Source organism: Canis aureus, chromosome 10 (genome assembly GCF_053574225.1).
Source record: "Canis aureus isolate CA01 chromosome 10, VMU_Caureus_v.1.0, whole genome shotgun sequence".
NCBI lineage: Eukaryota > Metazoa > Chordata > Mammalia > Carnivora > Canidae > Canis > Canis aureus.
Genome location: NC_135620.1, coordinates 72729574 through 72747042, shown reverse-complemented (window position 1 = coordinate 72747042; position 17469 = coordinate 72729574). Strand labels below are relative to the sequence as shown.

Here is a 17469-nt window from a genome sequence, read left to right as displayed (position 1 = left end):
TCACATTCCAGATTGCAGCCGATCCCAAAGCCTTCCCATAGCCATGCCTTGCTCTCCTGGTGCTACTCAAGTGACCGAGAAGGCTTTGACCCTGTCTGTCCAGTTACTTGACCCTTTCTCTCTTACAGAGGACTTGTCAGCCTGATGTTTCAACTTCAGCCCAAACTTTGGAAATCTTCTGTGCCTCTCTGGGCCCTATAAAGATAGGAGAATGTAGGGGACAGCATTCTCAAGAGATACGAAGGCCCTGCAAACTCAAGAGTGCAGTTCTTGTGGTTACTGCATTCATCTTATTGAAGCACAGTTTCATTTACATTTAGAACCACAGGGCCACGGAGTTGGAAAGAATCTTCGAGACCATCTCTGTCCTGGCTAGGGACTGTGGAACCAGCTCCAGAGAACCTGGAAGGTATTGTTTTTAAGACAACAGAGGAAAATATTACTAATTTTTATTCCATCATTCCAGCTTAATACAGTTCTCCAGCAGAAATTATGACCACCCTCCAAGTCTGCTGTGCTAGCTGACAGGCCCGAGATCGTGTATGTAAGAAAAGGCTGTTCCCAAGTTTTCCAATTTATATTTGCTGCTGTTTGTTCATTTGTCTTGCCTGTAGGCGCTTGCTTGAAGATAAGCTGTAGCAGGCATCAAAGGTTTAAGAAAATGTGTGGGAGAAAAAAAAAAAAACACTAAAAAGTGAGAAAATTCTATCCATCAACTTTTTAACCCTGAGAATTGGGAAGAGGTGGCCATTTTAAAAAATGTGTATATGGGTTTTGTTTTCAATTTATTCTACTAGTGGAGTATTGTCATCTGGCTAAGGAATACTGACTTCTTTTTGTTCGTTTTTTTCTTTTCATGAAGAGATGGCTTCTGTATGAGAATTCATGCTAGATTCAGCAACTGGATTCTTACAACTTCCAAATGTGATGGTTCTTTGCATTTATACTAGGTCTTCCTAGTTGGTGTGTGCTTTAGGACTGGGGTGTCTTCTTATTTACTGTCACCACAATCCTGGCGTCTAAGTGTGCTCAGTCCAAAGCCAAAGGGAATATGAACCATGAATGAACCATGTAATAATCAGGGTTGTCCAGAGAAACAGAACCAATAGGAGGTATCTATATCTCTATTACCTATTGATTATATATATATAGATTTTTTTTCTATCTCTCTAGCTATGTACCTATATCTCTGTCAACATCTATATAGAGATTTGTTTCTGTGTTTATTTGTTTTAAGGAAATGACTCCTATGATGCTGAAGGCTGACAAGTCCCAGATCTTCAGGGTATACCATTAGGCTAGAGATGCAGGTAATAGGGATGCCTGGGTGGCTCAGCCTTTTAGTGTCTGTCTTTGGCCCAGGGTGTGATCCCAGAGTCCCGGGATCGAGTCCTGCATTGGGCTTCATCCATGGAGCCTGCTTCTCTGCCTATGTCTCTGCCTCTCTCTCTCCCTCTCTCCATGTCTCTAATGAATAAATAAAATCTAAAAAGAAAAAAAGAGATGCAAGGAACATTTAATGTTGTAGTTCAAGTTTGGTGACTTGTGGGCAGAAATCTTCCTTTAGAGGAGGTCAGGCTTCTTTCTGTGAAGACCTTCAACTACTTGGAGGAAGCCCATTCTCATTACAGTCAAAGTGTGAGCATGCTCAAAGTCTGCCAGGCTAAATGGTAATCTAAAAAATCTAAACAACAACAAAACAAACCTTCACAGAAATATCAAGAATAACGCTCAACCAACTATCTTGGTACCATATCCCAGACAAGTTGATACAGAAAATTAAGCATCACTGGATCGGAGGTTAAAATTATCTTAGAATTTGGGGACTTAGAATAATGAACACAGGAGACCTGAGGGCTAGACCTTGATCTTCTGTGGACTTTTGTCATGACTTTGTCTCTTGGTGCCTTTGTTTTCACAAATGAATAAAAGAGGAATGATATACTCTCTGAAAGAATTTTCAAAGTGGATATTTAATAATGCAGGTGACGTTCCAATGAATGACTGAATGAATGAATACCTGAATGGGTAGTTGGACGGTTGGGTGAAATGATTGACCAGTCATGAAGCTGAAGGGTAAGCAAGAGGAAGTTTGGTAATGAGTGCTCTTGAGCACTTGCTATGTTCTAGGAGCTCCGTCGGACAAGTTATGTACATAATTACATACAGTCGTCCCACAGCCCTACAGACATTTACAAAGGAAGAAGGAGAGCGAGTGACTCAATGGCACACAATGGCAGAGCTAACATTGGAATCGAGTCTCTTTCTCTTGCACTGGATGGTAAAGCCAGTGAATACTCGCCTGTGGCTGGTTCTCTGAACCTAGTTCTGTAGGGAGACAAAGCTCACAAAATGGAGCATGACTTGAGCCTGAGACCTGTAGGGTGGACTGTGTTGACCATCAACATGGAGCAAGATTTCTCTGGCATAGCTGGCCAGTCTCCAGTCAAGGTGGACCCCTGGCTCCAGCCAGGGCCAGGTTGCCTGGGCTCTTTGCCTGGATCATTTAGGAGGGGCTGGGCTGTCAGAGTCCCTTTCCAGGCCCTGAGAAGTAACATTCAAACCCCAAGACCGGGATATCCTTTTCCATCCACCAACGAACCAGAAGGATGTGTGTAGGGTGGTGCGTGGAGTGGGCCAGGGTCCTCTGTGTCACTGTAACCTGGGCCCAGATCCCAGGTCTGCCATCCCTAAGCTGTGTGACCCTAGGAGATGGTGTGACTTCTCTGAGTCTCAGTTTCCTCATTTCTAAACACCAGCTAATGACACTTAACCTTTCAAGCCTGTTAGGAGGAGTAAGTGGGAAACCATAAGAAGATGCCAGGCTCCTCGTCTAGCAAAGAGCTGGTATTCAAGAATGGTGGATTTTCTTCCTGCATAGGCTTGATGAGTCTAGAAAAATTAAAGAGGGTGATAAAAGTGATGCCAGAACCAGAACCAGAACCTATACAAGCGTTGGTGGTGGAGCAGCCCAGGCTGTGTGTGTCGAGGGGGGGCTGTCGTATAATTACTGGGTTCTAAGGTAGACACAGCGTGAAGGGCAGAGGATCAGCCCGGAGCTTGTCTGGTACCTGGGAATCATATGCCTTTGCAAAGGCCCTGGAGCCCCGGCCTCTCTTCCACCTCTGTTTTCCCTTCTCCTGCCTTCTCTGTCTCCTCTCCTGTCCTTGCCTCTCCCCTTCCTGTTCCCTCTGCTGCCTCTGCCCTTCCACTCTTCTGGGCCTCTTCCTTTCTTGCCCCTTGCCTTTATTACTGAGCTCTCTTTTCCTTTGCATTCTTGTTTCCCTCTCCCTCCCTCCTCCCCTGTTCTCTCCTCCCCTCTCTGTGTCTCCTCTGCTGGCCCCAGCGGTTCATAGCCATTAAACTTGACAGTGTCTCATATGGTGGAAAGAGGCAGCTCCCCCTCCTCCCCTCCCTTCCCGGGCTGACACGATGCTCACATCAGGCACCATCTGTTGCGTTCATCCAGGCGACGGGTGAGCATTTTGCTGCTCTGGGGAGGCAGAGCTCAGCGGGGACCAGGAGGTGGTGTGGCTTGTTTGGACAACTTGATATATTGATATTGATAGAGCTACCGAAAGGGCTCGGAGGGGCGGGGGTGGTGGAGAGAGGGAGGCAGGATGCAGTGGGCCATGGAGGGCCCGCACAGGCACTTCCCCATAAGTGTGGGCACCTGCCACTGCTGCCAAGGCCAGAGCAGCCAGACAGGTGAGTGAGATCTGCTACTGCCGGGATCAGAAACCCTTGCAGCTCGGAGGAGCAATCCTCCCCTCTCCATGTCATCCTCACCTCCCGGCCAGTCCAGTCTGCATCCGTTTTGGAGAAAGGAAAGCAGAAATAGCAGGATGGGAGGAGGATGATCGTTAGGATTGGTGAGTGGTAGAGGCACCACAGAAGGGGGGGTGTATCAGTTGAGGTCTCCCCTGGACAAAGAAGGTACCCTCAGATGGGACTTGCAGGAGGAATTGAATGAAGCAGGTATTTATAGGGGCGTGGGCAGAGGGAAGAGGGTCGACATGAGGGTATTGAAGACCCAGGGACAAGGAATATCAGGAAGCCACCACTGACTCTTGGAATCATTGAGGAGGTGGGGAGAGGCATTGGTTTTCCTGGAGCCTTTGAGGACAGGATCTGCAGCCAGGGGCCCCCCACAGAAGCTGGAATTGTCAAGGGCCCCAGACTCTCAGGAATGGGGTGCAGAGAGGGATAAGGGGTGAGGGAAGACCCGTCTCCAAATTCTCTCCTCCTGTATCCCCCCAAGGGCTTCCCACTGGGCAAAGCCAACTGCGAGGAGCAGGGGTGTGGTCACAGAGGGTCTGTCCCCAGGACATAGAGTGGGGTGGGGATGGATGGAAGGCAGGGGAGCAGATGGAGAACAGCCAGTGCAGATCAGGACTGAACATGTGTTCCGGTGACTGCCCGTGCCAGGAGCTCGTGTCCTTAACCACCATGCACAAGGCTCCTGTACCTTTTCCAAGGAGTGCGTGCGTGGAGGGTCCATAGAGTCCAGCTCTATCTTGCAAGTGTGAGACCGCATCACCCAACCCCCAGCCTACTCGACCTCTCTCCTCAAACGTGTGCCGGACACCAGGGGTTCACAGCTCCGACCAGCTCGTGGTCTCAGTCCTCTGGAACATGTTGTCTCCCAGAGCTCCTGCTCATTTTGAGAGGTGCCTTCATGAGGCCTCTGTGGATGCCAGGCCAGACTCCATCCTCCGACCCCGCCTCATCCTCGTCTTCCAATCAGCCACCACCTCCAGAGGGAGCGGTGCCTGCAAGGGAGCTCTGAAGCGTGCCCACTTCTCTGCCTCTCCCTCTGCTACCCTATCCAGGGGATCACCTCGTAGGTGGGCTTCTGCACAACTGCCCCGTCATCCTGGTTGGTCGTCTTACTTCCATTTCTGCCCATCCCCCGTGAATCCTGCTCTTTGCTGCCGGAACAATCTTTCCGAAATGAATATCTGGTCAAGCCACTCTTCTGTTGAAAACTGTCAGGGCGTCCTGTCTCTAATAAGGCCCAGAGGGTTGGGGTCGGTGGTGGGGTTAGGACTTCCTACCTCTCCAGCATGATCTCACGTCACTTGCTTTGGGTGTTTGAGGACCAGTGGGTGGTGGTGCAGCCCCCTCCATCCACCTTCCCCTCAGAGGGCTCTTGGTCTGGTTCTTCCTCTCCTCACTTCCCCGCTCCCTACCGCTTCCTTCTTTCAGTCCCAGTACCCACTCCTCGAAGCAAGTGCCCAGGATTTTCCTAAACTAGGTCACATTCTGCTAACAGAGCCTCCGCATCCTCTCTCACCTCTCCTTTGTGACATATGTCACTTAAAAATTTTTACACGTGTAAGTCAATCATTTCATTAATCGTGGTCCGTCCTATCTTTATGGCGAGCATCATGCCAGGGGCTGTTCATCATTTCACCACCGCACCTTGTTATGGACCATACCCCCACCCCCACACAGAGCCATGTGTTGAAGTCTTAACCTCAGGATGACTGTGTGTTTATCTACTTGGGCTGACATAACAAAATACCGTAGATAGGGTGGCTTCAACGACAGACACTTATTTTCTCCCAGTTCCGGAGGCTAGAAGGCCAAGATTAGGACGCCAGCACAGTTGGGTTCTGGCTTACAGATGGCTGTGCTCACAGGGCCTTTCCTGTATGTGGGGAAAGAGAGGGGGGAGAGAGAGAAAGAGATTTCTTCCTCTTCTTCTATAGACACGGATCCTATTGGATTAAGACCTCACTGTCATGACCTCATTTAACTTTAATTACCTATTGAAGGCCCTGTCTCCAAGTACAGTCACACTGGGCATTTAGGGCTTTAACACAAGAAATTTGGAGGGACACAGTTCAATCCATGGTGACTATATTTGGAGATAGGATCTTTAAGAAGTAATTAAAATGAAATGAGATCATTAAGGTGGAGCCCTAATCGGATAGGACCGTGGTGTCAGTAAACGAGGACGAGATCTCTGTCTCTTTCCCTCTGTCTCTGCCTCCCTGCCTGTGGCTCTCTCTCCCTACCATGTGAGCACACTGTGAGAAGATGGCTGTTGGTGAGCCAAGGAGAGAGACCTCGCTAGAACCCAACCACCGTGGCACCCTGATCTCACACTTCCGGCCTCCAGAGCTGTGAGAACATAAATTTTTGTGAAGTTACCCAATCGATGATTTCTGTTCTGGTGGCCCGAGCTAAGACAACACCTCCTGTACTTGACACAGATACATTATGTTTTTTGTTTTTTGTTTTTTTTCTGAAAACACTGTTGAATGGATGAGTGAACGGATAAGAAAATGAATGAAGGCATGAATGTTGGCCAACCTGAATGGGCCCTGCCCTTGGAGGATTCCAGACTTTTGACCACAGTATAGTCCAGCTCTTACAATTTGGGGCCAGTCACGCTCATCTCTGGGTTTAAGCCATCAGGACTGGGCGTGGGGAAGTGCTTCTCAGAATTGGAGCGTAGCCTCTTGCGGGAAGGCTGTGCATCATAGGCTTGGAGTAGGTGTCCCATGTTTGGGTTGTTCTCGGTTCACCTTTAAGGAGACCTAATGGAGAAATATAGGGAGACAGCAAGACAGGCAGATGAGAAAGTTATGCCACCTCATGGCCCATTTGTAGAGTCAGTTGTCTTTCCTTAGCAAACATGGATTACCCCCTCTCCCCAGCCTGTGTCCTCAAAGACAGAGCTTCTCGCAGAGCCCCATGCCCAAAACAGCCTTCTGGATGTGAGCTACGCCCCAGTCACATCTGTCTAAGCTGAAAAGCTTACCTGGGAAAACAGGAGCTCCTTAGAAATTGGTGTTGGGATGTTCAGAAGCCTTCTTTGTCCAGTCCGGTGAAATCCCTTCAAAGAAACAGGAATCTTTTGCACATACCATCTCCTGGCCTCAGACAGCAGGTAGCTCCAACTGAAGAAGCGTCCTTGCCTCTGGAGACATAGATGGAGGGAGGGCTGAGCTTGGAGGCTTCAAAGTTGGGACTCTCTTTGGGAATTTCTCAGAACAAAGGCAGTGAGGCCATTTAGATGATTTCCTTTGCTTCTTTCCCATTTCCTCCCCTTACCTTTTATGTTGTCCTCCTCCTTCCTTCTTAAGCTTTTGTTTCTTTTTTGTTTTTCTTTTATCTTCACCTTTTTTTTCTCTGTCCGTCTTGACCTCACTCTTACCATTCTCTGGAACTTCCTACCAGTTTCAATTTTGAAATTTTACAGAAATGAGACTACTAACAAATCCATCCAGGGTATTGATAAAAATAGAGCATTGGACTGGGATTTAGGAGGCTTGACTTTGCCACTGGCTAGCCTGGAGTGAGTCACATGCCTTGTTTGGCTGGGCTGGGGGGTGAGGGGTGTGGCTCAGTTTCCCTTTCAGTAAAATTGGGATATTGTACCAAGTGATCTCCATGTCACAGTACTGCAGTTTTATCTTCTCAAATGTTACTTGACCCATGATGTCGTCTTCCCCCACCGCCACTGTTCTGGTTCTGGCTGGCTACGCCAAAGCCTCTCTGCACTGGTCTCTCCACCTCTGCATGCATCCTCCGCATTCTTACTAGGAATTGTTGTCGGATGAGACTTATTTTGAACATGCCAATTTTCTGCGAATTTTCAGTGAATAGCTTTTGCCATTAGGGTACATTCCAGACTCCTCAATGTGACTCACAGTGATCTTACCCGCCTGGCCTCGTCTCCTCTTTGCATGCTCCCTTGGAGCCACATTGAACTCATGCCTTGCTCTTTCGGGCTTCGGATCTTTGCCCATGCCTCTCCTCCTACCCAGGTGCTCTTTCTTATCCCAGATCTCTTTAGTAACCCTACTCTGATTCGACTCCCTTTGCTAATTCCTATTCCTCCTTCAGGTGTCCCTCTCTCTAAATAGTACCTCCTCCAGAAAGCCTGCCTTGACCTCCAGGATGGGTGAGAGGACCCTTCTTGGTGCTACTCTGGTACTCTGCACTCTCCTAGCACTAAAGTATTGCAGTATTGGGAATGCCTGGATGGGTGTCTTCCCAAACTACAAATTCCTTGAATCACAAATTGGGTCTGACTTCTTCTCACCCTATCTCAAGGGCTCGGGGCAATGCCTGGAATGGAGTGTGTGCTGAATGCCTCAGTGAGGAGCCAACAGATACCGGTGCCTGTGGCTTCCGTCTCATCTTGGAGGGAGGGAGCTCCAGGGACTCAGGGTGGCCAGGCCCAGTCCTCTAGGGGCTGGGGGCAGGCCGAGCCCTAACCTCAGCCCCATTGCCCACCCTGTAGCAGCAGCTGAGGCGACGCAGGAGACCGTGGAGTCCCTGATGCAGAAGTTCAAGGAGAGTTTCCGCGCTAACACGCCCATCGAGATCGGTCAGCTGCAGCCAGCCCCACGCAGGGCCTCGGCAGGGAGGCGGAAGCGGAGGAGCAAGTCTCGAGGTAGGCCCTCCCTCGGCGGGCTGTCCCCAGGTTCTGAACGTACCAGGAGGAGATGTGCCCCCTTCCCTTGTTTCCCAGTCCTCCCATAATCATGCCGTACTGTCCCTGATCAGTCATCTCAGCTGAGGCTTGAAGACAGCTGACCTGTGCCCCGGGGGGGTGGCGCTAGTGTCACTGAGCCCCAGCTGCCTCATCTGAGATGGGACTGGACCATCCGTCTCCTAGAGCAGCTGAGAAGATTAGCAACAGGCACCTCAAAGCTCCCTACATTTAGTGGGTGGCTCTCCAGAGAGCACGGGAGATGCAGATGTTCTTGTGGAAGGCATCCTCACGCTGGGATCCCGGAGCAGGTTTGGGAGTCGCTCTTCGATAGAATAGCATCGTGGTCAGGGGTGGGAGCACTGTAAAGTAGGTAGAACTGGATTCAAAATTTCGATTCTGCTGTTAACTAACCGCGTCACTGTGGGCAGGTCGCTCTGCTTCTCCACACCACTCCGAACCCATGGGATTGTTACGATATCTTAGCACAGTGCCCAGCCCAGCATGCAATAAAAAGTAGATGTTTCCCTCCTCCCCTTCTCTTCCTCCTCTTCCCATCATCTCCTCCTCCTCCTCCTCCTTTTCCTCCTCCTCCTCCTCCTTGTCATCACCATCGTCACCTCTTTCTTCCTCTTGTCATCTGTATGACTCTGTAGATGGGATGGGCCCCCTTATCATTGCTTGGCATCCGAATCCCTTCCCTTCCCTGTAAGCTTACTCAGTAGCCTCCAGCTCCTCTCTTCTTCTGGCCTCTCATGTCTCTAGTCCCTGTGAACATTGTTCTGATGGTGCCATTCCTCTTCTCCCAGAGCTTTAGTGGCTGTCCAGGGCCTTCAGAAGTGCCCAGGATTGTGGAAAGGACCATCCAAGGCCATTGTGGAGCCCTGGTCTCTGCTGTCCCACCTAAATCTGCGTGTTCCACTACCATGTTCCTTTTCATGCCGTTCTCCCTGCCTTAAATGACCTATCCGGACCCTAGGAGCAATTGCTGTCATTTATGGACACTTAGTTACTCCAGGCAGCAAGCTAAATACTATATACCTCTCTCTTTTTTTATTTTTTTTCAATTTGATTCTCAGCAACACTACATAGAAGGTACAGCTAAATATCATTTTATAGATGATAAGGCTAAGTCACGGGAAGCTGTGGGCACTTGCCCAAAGGGATGCCCTCATCAGTAGGAGAGCCTGGAAGAACTAACCCAGCTGAATTCCAGATCTTTGAACTGAACCACTGTACTCAGAACTGGCCAGGCCCTGCCTGTGTTCCCAACCTAACTTGCATGGCACATTCCACGAAGACGCCGCTGGCTGTCACGGCCAGAATTCACTCTGAATGCCCATGTGTGAGTTTGCCCACATACGTGTCAAGCACTGATTTCGTTGTTGTGGAATATAATGTCATCTTGTTTGGGACAGAGAATTGTGTGGAGGTGGGACTCGTCTGGCTGCCTGAAGCATCTTTGCACTTCTGGGCCTAGATTGGTACCTGCACACATGGTAGATGTTGTTATTTGTTGAGAGGATGTCTAGGTCTTTGTCCTGTGAAATCCTGAACCCTGGCACAAACCAAGGATCGACACATTAAACTGAGGTCGTAAATCAAGGCAGAAGCCGATGCCGGGGTTCCTTTTGGGAATCCACACAGTAACCCCCAGTTTGAACCAATGTGTAATGGTGAGTAAGTCGCTTTGAGGTCAGCCGTGTCTGGTTGCCAGTCCCAGCCCAGTCAGCTTCAACTTGAATGGCTTCTAAAGAGTCACAGGGTATCTCTGAGGCCCAGGCTCTTCTTCTGCACAATGGGATGTCAGTTCCTGCCCCAGGGCATTGCTGTGAAGACATGTGAACCGGTGAATGTAGACACCATGGAACGCTCAGCCCATGTGTCGGGAGCTGAGTAAATGCTGCCTTGTGTGTGTCCCATCTTATATTTGTGCAGGGTCACTTGTTGTAGTTTCATTTAGCCTTACCTACCCATCTTTTTCCTTCTATCAGTCACCAAGAAATCCCTTCCGAGATACGCTCCTGGCAAATACAGCCCCCATGAGTACAAGTGACTCCCAGTCCTTAACCTCCCCTGTTCTCACTGCCTGTCTGAATTATCTCCTTAGTGTCCTATCCAAAAGATTTGTTATACTACTGAATTCCTTCCCCCCAAATCCCTCTTTTACAACGTAACTGTCTTAACGAGGCCTCCACTCTTGGGCATTTGGGCTGTTTCTGATTGCTCACTATTACACAGTGCTGTAAACTAGGCCACATGGGGCTTCTTTTAGTGGGAGGGGAATTAGGCTTGGCCTTTGCTTTGGAATCTGTCTCCCCTCTTGGGGCAGAATTTCAGAATTTGATTATTAATGAAAATCTGCTGTTTGACTTAGATGATGAGTGGATATCAAGTTGCTTTTGATTTACAAGTCAAATTGGGCCTAAGAGAACTAAGGCAAGAAGAAATTCTTTTTTTTTTTTTTCTCCCTAAATGTATCTCGAATCTGTCCTCCCTTTCTTTGTCACCAGTATGAGCACCTCTTACCTCCCGCTGGCAACTATACCCTCTTGGGATTCCATCTCCTTAAAGTAGCCAGAGTAATCTTTTTAAAATTTTTTTAAAGATTTTATTTATTTATTCACGAAACAGAGAGAGAGAGGCAGAGACACAGGCAGAGGGAGAAGCAGGCACCATGCAGGGAGCCCAATGCAGGACTCGATCCCAGGACCCCAGGATCACACCCTGAGCTGAAGGCAGATGCTCAACCGCTGAGCCCCCCAGGTGTCCCAAGAGTAATCTTTTTAGACACATAACCCGGATAAGGCCACTTTCTGATGAAAATCATTCTGTGGTTTCCTGCTGTCCTTAGAATACATCCCAAACTACTTGCCAGTCTCCTCCACCATCTGGATCTGGCTCCTGTCCTCTTGACTCGCTTGGCATTTCCTTGTGATCCAGCCTCACTGTCTTCCTTCGATTGCTGGAACACAGCAAATGGTTCCCCAGTTTAGAACCTGACGACGTGCTGTCTTCCCCGTACTGTGTCTCTTTACGTGCCCCACCCCCAGCTGCTCCCCTGGCAGTTCTCCCACCATTCAGCTCTCAGCTCTGATCCTAGTTCATCCGAACGGGCTTCCCTGACCACCCAGTCCAATGCTCTCTACCCCAAGACGGTGCTGTGTTACGCTTTTTATTGACTTGTTCCACAATCGTGTGGTCTAAAATGATTTTTGTTTCTTGGCTTATTTACTAACCTCAAAAAACGTGGTTCATACTCGTACGCGAAATACATAGAAAGGGCTTAATACGTATTTGTTGAATAAATGACTGTATTAACCTCCAAAGATCATTCAAAAGTGGCTCAGGTTTGTAACTTCCGGATTGGTGCTGTAAGAGGGATCCAGGATAAGCCGGAGCCTCTTGCTACAGACCTCTGGGGAGTCTTGTTTCCCCTAGAGATAGGCTTGCTGATGGATAACACATTAACTGTGCTCAAGTGGATGCTGTTAAGGCAATTTTGAAAATGGCTTAATAACATTGTGTTCGTGATTTTACTGCCACCATTGGATAGGGTTTTTCGCAAGACAGAAGAAGGATAGTGTGCACCAGCCCCGCGCTTCCTGGCTCGCATGCTTACTGCTGCAGGTCCTCAGGATTATCTCGGACTGGGGAACCCCACGGGCGATACAAGTCAGAGAAATTGTGCATTCTCCATCTGCCTCTTGGACATTTCTGAATGCATTCTAGACTCTTGAAGACCCTAGGAAGTCCTGCAGGACAGGAAGCTGGGCTTCTTTGTTTGGCTCCACGTCTGTGCAACCATCTTGACCACAGACTCTATGTTTCCTCCTGGAACATTTATTAGCATCTCAAGGAACAGAAGCAACCACAGAAATGCAGGGTTGGAAGTGCTCCGTTAGCCTGCATGACCATCAGAAGCCCCAGATCCCGTAAGAGGGACTGGATTCTATCTTTTTTTTTTTTTTTTTTAAGATTATTTATCTATGAGAGACACAGAGAGAAAGAAGCAGAGACACAGGCAGAGGGAGAAGCAGGCTCCCTGGAAGGACCCAGATGTGGGACTCGATCCCAGGACCCCAGGGACACGACCTGAGCCAAAGGCAGATGCTCAACTGCTGAGCCACCCGGGTGCCCCCGGAGAGTCTGGATTCTCAGTGCAACTCCTCCACCTGCTGCTGGGGTGGCGTCGGGCCTTCTGGCCCAGAGTGGCAGCACCTGGCCTCTCTCTGCCTCTGTGGTGCCCAGTGGTTTGCAGCAGATGGAGCGGGCAGTGGGCAACCGGTGTCGTGGGATGGAGCATGGTTCACAGCAGCTCCAGTGTGTTTCTGTGACTCTGGCTTCCTCCTGAGAGGCCTCGTGGATATTCAAGTGCATCATCCTTAGGCGGACAGAGGGAGGCGGTGGGGGACTTGATTGCTGTCCTCCTGTCTCCGACAGGGTTTTATGAGGCAGCTGTTGAGCAGGCACTGCCCCCCACCCGAACCCTGCCCACGGCCACAGGCAGTGAAAAGTGAATGTGTTGGGGCTAAAATAAAGCAGGGGAAGATTGCTTTTGATGGGAGGAAGAGCTTCCCGAGGCTCATGAGGTTTAGCTAGGGATTTAAAAGTGGGATTTTTGTATTTAAAATGGAACTAACCAGGTATTATCCAACTACCCATATAGGACATTGGTATTATTGACACTATTTTGCAGATGGGGAAACTGAGGCTAACATAGCTTCTTCAATCGCTTAAGATCAATCAGTCAGCTCATGGGGGTTAGTTCCATTTTAAATACAAAAATCCCACTCTCCGTAATGAGTAGCTGATGTTATTACTGTCATCGGGTCCTGCTCATGTGGCCTGCAGAGGCTCCCAGGTCTGCCCCATGCTCTCTGGGCCACTGCCTCTGACCTGGCTGAGGTTTCATTATTCCTCGTCCAGAGTCCTGCAACAGCCCCTTCATCCACAAATCCATCTACCACCGTGGTGGCTGGAGCGATCTTTTGAAAACACACTAAATCTGGCCACGTCGCTCTCTAGGCTACAACAGTTTCCAAACCGTCTGTCACTGGCATTAGGGCATCTCAAGCTTCTGCAGGGAGGTCTTCTAAAGACAGGTGAGAATCAACACACTCCCAAAGGGTCTACAGCTGGGCTCGATAGACATTGGCCATAAGCCCCAAATACCAGATATCACCTAAAAAACCCAAAAAACCCCATGACATTCTATTTCATAATACGTACATGCTTATTTCAGTTTAAATTATACTTCATTAGCTTTTCAGTGAAATCATTTAACATTTTCTCAAGTCTTTAGGTTGTAGGGATGTCCCAGGAAGAAGGACCAAGCTTATGCTGAGGATGTTGGGATGGTGAGGGTGCCACCTTCAAAGGGTTTCTATAGGGTCGAATGACACAATGCCTGTAGAGCGGAGAGCCCAGCAAAAGGTGCACGTGGAACATAGGTTCCCCATTGTTTTATTGGCTGTTATGTTTATCACTGTTGTTTCATTGTTGCTCTGATGCCTGTCAGTATCCTTACCCACTTGGGGTGTCTGTGCTCAGCTTTAAGAGCAAGAATCTGTAAGATGCAGGGGACATGTTTAATAGGGTGGAAAGGTGCCATAGTCTGCTACACAGGCTCCTTCCTCGCCGACTCCAGCCTGCCCCCAGCTCCGTCCAGGTCCCAAGCCTCTGCAATCTGTGGCTTCCGGCACACTGGCCATTTTTCCATTCAGCCAATCTGCCTCGCTTCCCAAGTCTGTGTCCAGATCACGTTCTGCCTAGAACGCCCTCCCTTTCTCCCCTCTCTCTGTCCCAGGCAGCAAATTACTACTCATTTTTCAGAATTCAGTTTCAAAGTCTTCGCTGGGAAGGAACACCCCCTCAGCCCGCCCTCAGCCCTAACCTCGGCTCAGCGAGCCGCTCCTTTGTCCGGGCCCATGCAGCCCGGTGCTGCTTTCCGTCTCAGCCTTTATCACAATCCATCGTAAATACGTGCGGACGCATCTGTCTCCCTCCCCGGCTCTGACAGTCCCATGATGGGAAGGACAGTGATTTATGTCTCTCTGTAGCTCCAGTGTGTAACAGAGCTGGCACGGAATAGCAATCGGCAGAATGAGAGAATGTGGGGACAGATGGATGGAAGGATGGATGGATACGAGGAGATAGCTGGGAGCACCACAGAATGCAAATGGTTAATGAGATGTGGTGCACCAGCATCTCCTCAGCATTTAGTGTATTTCGTGCATTTTTTTTTAAAGATTTTATTTATTTATTCATGAGAGACCCAGAGAGAGAGAGAGAGAGAGAGGCAGAGACACAGGCAGAGGGAGAAGCAGGCTCCACGCAGGTAGCCCGATGCGGGACTCTATCCGGGTCTCCAGGATCACGCCCTGGGCTGAAGGCAGACGCCAAACCGCTGAGCCACCCAGGGATCCCCTATTTCGTGTATTTTAAGTACTGTGCGCATCACTCATTACCTCATTTAAAAGCTTCCCAGATCCCATAGGGTAAGGCTTATCATTATCCCAGGCTACAGGAGAGGAAGGTCAGACATAGGTTAAGAGACTTGCCCAAGTTGGTCCAGCCAGTGGATGTGGACCTGTGAGCTCAGGGCCCAGACACAGCCCACACTGCATTCCCACGCAACTTGGGTTTTCGTTGCGGCCGGTCCAGGTGAGGCCTTCAAGCCGTGAAGCGGTGCCTGCCCAGGCTAGACCCTGGAAGCAAGTGGCTGAAGCTTCTCTTGTGTTGACAAGTGTTTCTGCATCCCCCGTGCTGCTGTGGGGGAGTTCAGGGGCTAGAAGACCCTGGAGGGTGAGGCCTCTCTCTCCGCTCCAGAATGAGAGTCAGGACCCCTATTTCAGACCCCCTTCAGCCCTAGGGAGCATGCCATGGCCTCAGGGGTGTGCGGGAAGTAGGCCTGCTAGTCATTCGGGACGACTTTGAAGACTTCCCAAAGAGTCACCATAAAGCATCATTTGGAAGGGCGAGCAGACTCTTAGCACCCGGCGGTGGGCTGGGGAGGTGAGCCAGGGCTGAGCCAGGGCTCGAAGGTGGCGGAACAGAAGAGCAGCGGCATCACGGACAAAGGGCCAGACCCCAGGCCGCTGCCGTGGTCCCCAGGACAGCCTCACTCCCAGGAGGCCGGTTCAAGACTTGCTGCGGCACCTCGGGCAGGGACCTCCACCCCCACGTCCCCGTAGGAAGGGAAGGCTGCTAAGCGGGCAGAGGCTCCGGGGACCAAGACAGCTAGAAACACAGAAAAATAAAAACTGGACCCGGGGCTTGTGTTCCGCATTTATGCATAACAACAGCCCAGTAAGGCAGATAATTTAAAGCCATTAATGTTTCCGAATATTTTCTTCCAACTAAGTGAATAATTTATAGCCAGTTACCAATAAACAGGAAAAAAATAATATATTTACATAAGCCTACATTCTGAGGACAGTGTGTTGCAGTAAAAGGGCATATCGGGGTGTATCTGTCAGGGAGGGTAAAGGAGCCAGAAGCTCGGATAACCTCTTCTCTATCTTCCTTGTGGTATTTGTCATTTATTACCTTTTATTAGAGTAATTTATGGCCACCTCTCTTCTCCCTTAATTAAACTCATGAAGTGCAGTGGCTATGTCCAGGTCATGCCTGTGCTTTCATAGACTAGCCTAGCTCCTGACAAATAGCAGATGCTCAGTTAATGCTTGATGGATTAATGGACAATTAATGACCTTGGACAAGACCTTCAGCCCCCCGGGCCTCAGTGTCCCCATCTAAGAGGCTGTGTGTTTTTGTGGAAAGAAGCTCTCGGGTTTGGGAGTCAGATGGATGTACATTCATATCCCATTTCTGCCTCTGACTCACTCAACTTTGAGAAGTGACTTTTTGTGCTAAATTGGCATTACCTAATCTACAAATTGTATAATCGGCCACCTCCTGGGGGGCTGGGGGATTAGAGTTAATGCATGTAAAGTGCTCAGCAGGCTGCACTAAACATGGTAAGTACCCAATAAATCTCTGTTGTTGTTAATTTGGAAAGCAAAGGTGATGTGCTAGATAATTTCCACAGGTCTCCTCTGACTTAAATGGTTTTTGATGATAAATCTGATTGGGGAGCACTGTTGTGTGTTGAAAGGCCGAGTATTCGGAGGCTGGAACTCCAGCTCTTAAGTGCAGCTGGGTCCTCAGGGAAACTGCTTAAGCTCCCCGGGTTCCGTCCCCAGCACCTGGAGATGCGAGCACACCTGCCATTCTTGTTTCCGAGGGCCGTTGTGAGAATGTGCTGCTTCTGGCCATGTTCCTATAAGCACTCTGTGGATTAGCTGCATCCTGAAATCAGAGTCTTGGCGCCTTCAAACACAGGGATGCTGTGAACAGTTGCTGGGGAAGCCTTATTCCCAGGGCTCCGGCCGTCTTTTTCTTGGCATGAGGCCCTTCCCAAGAAGGCCGGTGCCACCAGCAGCCCCGTGATTCCCGGGCCGTGTTGGGCTGAGGTAAGGGAGAGCTGATTTGTAGTCAGAGTACACAGCTGCCTCCATAAATCTCCTACGTGTCTTTCAGAGAAGTTTGCGTTGCTGGAAGTGTGTGTCTCCTCTGGGCGGTTTTCCTTGTCTGTCTGAAATATGTCAGGGGGCTCTTAGTCAATTCCAGCTGGCCTGGCGGGGTGCACAGGCAATCACAAGTGGCCACAGCAGAAGGGGGGCCGGGGGCTGGTGGGGCCTGCGGTCACAACTCTTAAGATACTTCTTTTACCAGAATGTCACAAATGTTGTGTCTGGATCGTAGCATAATAACCCCAAAACTCTGTGACTTAGGACAGCCACCATTTATTTGGCTTTTAATCCAAGTTGAGCATTTGGAATGGGATCAGCTGGGCAGTTCTGGTCTGGGTGGGGTAGGCTCAGCAGACTCGGCCAGCCAGCTATCCAAAGCTGGTTCAAATGGTGGATGGCGGGATCCCCGGGTAGCTCAGCAGTTGAGCGTCTGCCTTCAGCTCAGGATGTGATCCTGGGGCCCCAGGGGGTCTGCATGGA

General features: G+C 49.6%; 1 protein-coding gene across 4 annotated transcripts in view; it reads left to right on the top strand.

Moving 5' to 3' along the window:
• The window catches only part of ASTN2 (astrotactin 2), an 850745-nt gene that overhangs the window by 238646 nt on the left and 594630 nt on the right, over nucleotides 1-17469 (top strand). For 2 of the 4 annotated variants that reach the window (XM_077913089.1, XM_077913088.1), the window contains exon 4: nucleotides 8261-8413. The exons of 1 other annotated variant lie outside the window; for it this stretch is intronic. In XM_077913089.1, the coding sequence (XP_077769215.1) occupies nucleotides 8261-8413 (153 nt within the window). The remainder of the gene's footprint in view (nucleotides 1-8260; nucleotides 8414-17469) is intronic. One more of the 4 variants, XM_077913091.1, reaches the window with a different exon arrangement.